The sequence below is a fragment of the Marmota marmota genome, unplaced genomic scaffold, assembly GCF_001458135.2.
Source record: "Marmota marmota marmota unplaced genomic scaffold, marMar, whole genome shotgun sequence".
NCBI lineage: Eukaryota > Metazoa > Chordata > Mammalia > Rodentia > Sciuridae > Marmota > Marmota marmota.
This window is the reverse complement of record NW_025999990.1, coordinates 3628810-3635975: the sequence shown is the minus strand read 5'-3', so window position 1 is coordinate 3635975 and position 7166 is coordinate 3628810. Positions and strand designations below refer to the sequence as shown.

Here is a 7166-nt window from a genome sequence, read left to right as displayed (position 1 = left end):
TTTTTTTTTTTTTTGGTAGGGGGGATTGAACTCAGAGGCACTCAACCATTTAATCAAGTCCCCAGCCCTATTTTGTATTTTGTATTTAGAGACAGGGTCTCACTGAGTTGCTTAGAGCCTTACTTTTTGCCGAGGCTGGCTTTGAACTCAGGATCCTCCTTCCTCAGCCTCCCGAGTCATTGGGATTACAGGCATAACCCATCACGCCCAGCCCTCATAATAATTTTCTTACTCTGCATATCTGATCATGTCACTTCAGTGTTTATAATCCTGGCTTCCCATAGTACACACTCAACAAAATTCTTCATGTTCTTGTTCCCAGTTAACTTTCCAGTCTCAGTCCACAAATCTTTCTTTGTTCTTATTTGCATTTTTCATTATATTCTCCTTAGAGTTCTCTTAACTCTTCAAATTTTATACATTTTTATCTTTCTGCATTCTATGCCTGTCCTACTTTCACTGGCCAAGTCTTACCTATCCTTTAGAAATGAAATTAGTGATTACTTCTTATAAAAATTATCCATGACTCCTTCAGCCTAGGTTGAGTATTCCTTCTAAGTATAGTTTTGTACTTCAATATTATGTATAGCTATTCCAAGATAATAAACCTAAGATTAGGAGTTGTCATAATTTTTCTCTTTCTATAGCTTATCTAACATAAAGCTTCTTGAATGAATGCTTATAGGTCTAAAAACTATATAAATATTACCATATATAATAGTTCCGAGAAACTAGCAAAATTCTATCTTTCCAAAGTCTAATTGTTATTGAAATTGATTTAACTCTTATATTAACATATATATCACCTTTATCTCTTGAAACTTACTTCTTCCATGTCTTTCCATATTTCTTCACATTCTTTAATAAGTTCTTCTTCAGTATCTGTAACAACTTCCACATCTGTAGTACTATCGGGATCTAGATCTTGCTGACTCACTGACATGTGGATTGCGATTTTTCTTAGCCTTATAAGAAAAACTAAAATAAAATATATTTATTCATTCAACAAATATTTGAATATTTGTTACCTGACAAATACTCATCTAGTGCTAAAAATTTAGCATAGACTTGAACAGACAAAACCCTTCCTACTAAAAGGGAAACACTAATACAATACTGTTGGAGGGAATATAAATTAGTACAACCATTATGAAAAACAGTATGAACAATACTCAAAAAACTAGAACTAGAACAGCAATTCCACTAGTGAATATATATTCAAAGGATAGAAAATCAGTATTTTAAGTAGATATCTACAGCATTAGTTACAGTAGTGAAGATAATGGAGTCAACCTAGGTGTCCACCAACAGATAAATGGAAGAAGAAAATGTAGTGCATATTCACAACAGAATATTATTCATATATAAAAAAGAATGATCCTTGGATTCAATCCTCAGTACTGCAAAAAACAAAAATAAAATAAAAAAGAATAAAATTCTCTCATTTATGGAAGCAGGAATAAGGACACTATGTTATATGAAATAAGTCACATAAAGAAAGACAAATATCACATGATCTTGCTTACATGTGGAAACTAAAAATGTTGATTTCCTAGAAGTAGAGCAGAATAGTGATTTTCAGGGTTTGGGAGGGTAAGAAGGGGATAGAGAGAGGATGTTTAATGGGCACATGGGTACAGTTGCATAAGAGGGATATTTTTTAATGTTCTATAGCACAGAGCACAATAAGTATACAGATAACAATTAATTGTATATTTCAAAATAGCTAGAAGAATTATGAACATTCCAACACAAAGAGATGATAATGTTTGAGGTGATGAATATGCCAATTACAATTAGGGTACTAATATTATATACGTACACTGTATACAGGTACTAAAGTTAAGAGTTTTGTTTGTGGGAGTGGGTTGCTAGGGTTAAACTCATGGTCTCATACTGCTAAGGACTCTGCCACTGAGCTACACCCCCAATACATGTATTGAAATATCACATCATACCCTATAAACATAAACAATTATCATGTCAATTAAAAATTTTTAAAAGACCAAAAAAAAAAAAAAAAAAAAAACCATTACCATTTAAACTGGTAGGGAACAAAGTTACTATGAACTAAAAAAAAAAAAGTCCCTCCCACATGGAGCTTAATTCTATTAAGGAAAGCAGACAATAAATTAAAAAATATACAGTATAGAATATGAAATTATTTCAAGTGTCATGGAGAAAAGCAAGGCAGAAAAAAGAATAGGGAAAGTCAGCTTAAGATAAAAGTACAAGGGGCTGGGGTTGTGGCTTAGCAGTAGAGCGCTTGCCTAGCACGCGTGAGGCACTAGGTTTGATCCTTGGCACCACATAAAAATTAAATAAAGGTGATTGTGTCCACCTACAACTAAAACAAATATTAAAAAAAAGATAAAAGTACATGATACTCTTTTTGAGGGGAAGGCAGTACTAGGAATTGAGCCCAGCTATAACTATAACTTCAAACCTTTTTTAAAATTTGAGACAGTGCCTTGCTGAGATGCTCAAGGCCTTGCCAAGTTGCTGAGGCTGGCCTCTGACATGCAATCCTCCTGCCTTAGCTTCCTGAATCACTGGGATTACAGGTGTGTGGCAATACACCTGGCTCAAAATTCATTTATTTTAATGGGAGAGTCAGCAGAGTATCAAGAGCATAGATGCAGGTAGGTGAGCAGATATGCTGGTAGGAGTTTATGGAAGCTCTGTCTGAATTGTTTCTTAGTAAAATCATAACTAAGGTTACTAGCAGTGAATAAGGATGGGGAGAAAGGATTACAGATATAAGGAAAGGAAAAGAAATGTATAAAATAGATATGAGAGAATGTGTGAGGATAAGATAGTAGAATTACTGGCTAAGTGTTAAAGGCCACTGGGCTGTGTGTTTTCCTTCACAGTGAGGCAACACAGGTACAGACAGAGACAATTCAAAGAATGGCCATGAGAGTGAGTAACTAAGACAAGCTGGAGATTATAATCACTAGAGGAGAGGAGGTCAAGAAAGAGAGTCAAGTTGCTGGAAATATCATCTATAAGGATATTCAAATCACTAAGAAATATGATAGTGTACAGCAAACGATGACAGTAAGCCAGGAGCTAATAACATTCAAGGAATGAGGAATGACACAACCTTTCTAGATGACAGCCAAAAGGAAAAGCAGCAGGCACTACAGTGTGTTGGTATGAATTTATCTTTTGACCCAGAAATTCTGTTCCTAGGAATAATCCTACAGATAGTTATGTTTGTATAAGTCTACACAAGTATGCCTACAACATTATTTGTTTAAAAAACAAAACACTATAAAGGTAAATTCTACAACCAGACTCTAAGTTTAAATCCCAGTTTTGATACTTACAAGCTGTGGGACCTTTGACAAGTCACTTAAGCTTTCTATGCCTCAGTTTCTTATCTGTAAAATTAAGATAATAAATATTACATACCCCATAGGGTTATTATGAACAATTAAATAACTAAATGTATATAAATCTCTTAGATCTGTAGCTAGCATACAAAGAGCTATATCAGTATTCGAAGATCGTAGAAATCATTTAAATAACTTGTTATATCCAAAAATGTTTACACTAAATACCCTACCTGCTCTACTTAACATACAATTTAAGCTCAAAAAACCAGTCATTAACAATTTAAAATATTTAATCAAAAAGTCAAATATTATACAAATATTTGTCTAAAATATACCTTAACTCAGAAATCAAGTGCAAATTGATTTCTCCACACTTTGTGGAATACTGATAATTAAAATACATTATCAGTATGCAAAAGTAATGCAAAACTGTGTGTGTACATGTGTGTGTATGTAAGTGGGTAGATATTCAACAAATTAGAGGGCTTAGAAATTAAACATAGTATTAGAATACAAATAAATAAAAACATTTATTCATGAGTTTGCTCTTTCTGCATTGGAAGGATACAAGGAAAAGTCAGTTGGATGCAACCTGGAAGACCGCCCTCACCCAAACCAGAAAACACTGGCACACTGATGCTGATTTCAGACCTCCAGCCTTCAGAATTGTGAGAAATGAATTTGTTGTCTATTTTTAAAAATACACACACACAAACACATTAAGGGTTTAACTTTATCCTTTTTACACATTTTGTATCCCTCAACCTATCTAAGAATAGAACAAGTCAACTTTTCGGGATCCGCAGTTAGGATTAAAACACCTAATTTATTGAAGAACATCACTGTATTTAGGAATAATATTATGTCATACCAACTTAAATTTGTACCACTAATGGGGAAAAGATTAATATATATGAAATAAATGTAAGTGCTCATATAATTCAAAGATGTATTCATTTATTTAACAAAATGCTCTTAATGTGTACCATTGGTTAGACACTGTAACCATAGCTGTGTAGGTGAGAAAAATCTCTTTGTGGAGCTTATATTCTCATAAATGATTAAATACAAGATATAACTTCAGGTAGTTAGAAATGCCATGAAGTGGGGATGGGGATGTAGCTCAGGGTAAAGTGCTTGCCTAGCATGCATGAGGCCCTGAGTTCAATCCCAGCACCCAAAAGAAGTGCCATGAAGTGGCAAATTATACAACACAGGCTGCAAATGCTTTCAGAATTCAGGATAGTGAAGGTTAGATAGACCTACCTAGAAGAATAAAGAAATTAGTACATAAAACCACCGAATAAATGTTAACCAGCTCTCCACCATTATCATTACAATCTTCACCCTCATTATTATTGTAATGGACTCTGAAAGATGAGAAGCTGGAAAGGTAAAGGCCAGATTGCTGTGGAGAGGCTTTCAAGGTTTAAAAACATAAGACGGGGGCAAAAATGGGCAAGGCATATTTTTGAGACATAAATGAAAGTTATCTGATTAGAGGAGAAAGCAGAGAATAAATGATCTTTCGAGATAGGATGGGTCAAATAATGGGAGTCCTTGAAATTAATAGAAGCTTTTCAACACTGCTTACCATGAGCAGTTCCCTTCCTTAAAGAAATCTACCTTTGGTTTCTACCTGAAAGAAAAAGTAAAAAAGACATTCATCTGATTTGAAATGGGCAACCACAAGGCTTTGGAAATAAGTGTGAAAATTCCTTTCATTTTTGAAGAAAAGGGGAAGTCGTTTTGACAGATTGTATTTAATGGATAAACAAAGAGATTAAGAGAGTAGATTTTAAATTGTGCTCGTTTTTGTTGTTGTTGTTGTTGTTGTTGCTGCTGTTGTTGTTTTACTAAATAAATAAATAGGGCAGCCCTGGGTTTAGTCCCCAGCACAAGCCAGAAAGAGAAAGAGAAGGCCAGCAAGGCTGAAGTTCAAAAGACCGCTAAGAGGTCAATGTCCATGTCAGGGCAGAAAGCAGGTGACAGCTCCATTCTTGGGCCACTCAGGGTTAACTTAGGTAGCAGGTTCTCTCCTCCACCCACCCATTCCGTCCTGGAAGCAACTACTAATACTCGCCAACTTCTTCACTGAGTGTGAGAAGAAGTGAAAGTTCATCAGTTCCTGGCAACCCCGCCCCTCCGTCTTTTTCTGCTAACCCGCGGGGTGGTGGCGCAGGCGTTGACGCCACTGAAGAACCGCTGACTGAAGGCCCAGCTGGACGACCAGCTCCAGTTCCGGAGCGGTAAAGAACTCGCCTTCTGCGCTGGAGCTCCAAATCCAGTGAGCTGCCAGCCCCGAGACAAACTTAAGTGGTTACGGCTTGATCTTTTCCCATTTCTTACCTTCACATAGCCGTAGGCTTTGGTTCTCAACTTTGCTTAGCGTCAGCTACGGAGCAGAGTTCTATGCGCGCGCTGCTGGCTGATTGGATCTGCTCCTAACCACCTCAGCCAATCCCGAAACTCGCTCGGACGCTGACGAGAGGGTTGCGCCGAGACTTTGGAGTTGGTGCCGGAATTGTGTGTCGCACTTTTTCTGACGTTTCGCACAACATGGCGGCGGAAAGTGGGAGCGATTCGCAACTTAGAAGAAGAAGGCGCCGGGACCCAGAAGAGCCGGAAAAAACGGAATTGAGCGCGGGAGAGTTGGCAGTGGCAGTGACGGTGGCCCAAGAAAACGATGAGGAGAATGAAGAGCGCTGGGTTGGGCCATTACCTGTGGAAGCAACATTGGCTAAAAAGCGGAAAGGTAGCTGCAGAGACAGACCGAGGGAGAATTGGAATGCTGCCTCTGCTGAGTGGGAGGGTTGAGTTCCACCAAGATTCTAAGAGGGATGGAGTGTGATTGTGGGGTATTGTACCCGCAGAATATCTCATTTCTGGCCACTCGGTACTTGAACATCCTCCTAGAACACTGATATGGGCTTAGTATTCCCTTTTTGATAATTTGGGATACTATTTGATCTCTGATATTTTTTATGATAGATGATAAAGCTAACATTTCCCTGAACTTGTTATGTACTTGGCACCTCTCATTTAATCCCCATAGCAGCTATATAAGGTCAGAATTCTAATTCTGAATAGCAAATGTGTGAGAGTACTGATTCTCCTGAAGTCTTTAGTTAGGTCTTGTTGGTAGGGGCTGGGGGTCAGGGAAGAAAGCGGTGCCTGTTTATAGAGTAATAAAGAGTAAGGAAAGAGAATTTCAACCTTAAGTTTTCTATTAATGAATTTTCAAACCTAGGGAAAGTTACTTAAACTTTCTGGATCACAGTATTTTTTCATCCAAAATGTGAGGTCTGTGGTTTTCAAATCATACTCTTGAGATGCCATATACTGGAGTATTTTGACAGTAACACAGAATAATAACAAATTTTTTAAAATCAAATGAAATAGTGGAGAAAGGGATAGATTAAATTTTCTTGCGCTTCAAGTTTTTCTGTGAAATGTTTCCTTAAACATTTAATACAATGGAAATGTGGTCTAAGGTCAAATCTTATTTTTTTCACTCTACACTACTTAAAACTTTTCAGGAATTTTATTTTCAAAACAAAATCCAAACTCCCTAACATGATACATAAGGCCCTTTATGATATGATCTCTCTTTCCTGCCGCCTACATCTCCCATTACTTTGCTCTCACAATCTCTTACTTTGTGCACCACTAGAGAATGGGACACTATTCTATATCTGTTCTGGATGCTGGTCTAGATTATCATTAGGGTCTTTACCTGAAATAATTTCTTTTACTTCTTTTACTGGGCAAAATTATGTTTCATGTTTAGCATTTGGATATTACCTCCTGGGAAGCCTGTGACTT

General features: G+C 36.9%; 2 protein-coding genes across 2 annotated transcripts in view; one reads left to right on the top strand and one right to left on the bottom strand.

Annotated features, from left to right (window-relative positions):
- Nucleotides 1-5799, bottom strand: part of Cenpk (centromere protein K) — a 26451-nt gene extending 20652 nt beyond the window's left edge. Inside the window, 3 exon segments of the mRNA XM_015482307.2 lie at nt 827-978; nt 3333-3386; nt 5691-5799. Of these exon segments, the coding sequence (XP_015337793.1) occupies nt 827-943 (117 nt within the window). The 5' untranslated portion in view covers nt 944-978; nt 3333-3386; nt 5691-5799.
- The window catches only part of Ppwd1 (peptidylprolyl isomerase domain and WD repeat containing 1), a 24041-nt gene continuing 22477 nt past the window's right edge, over nt 5603-7166 (top strand). Inside the window, exon 1 of the mRNA XM_015482305.2 lies at nt 5603-6096. Coding sequence (XP_015337791.1) covers nt 5901-6096 — 196 coding nt within the window. The 5' untranslated portion in view covers nt 5603-5900. The remainder of the gene's footprint in view (nt 6097-7166) is intronic.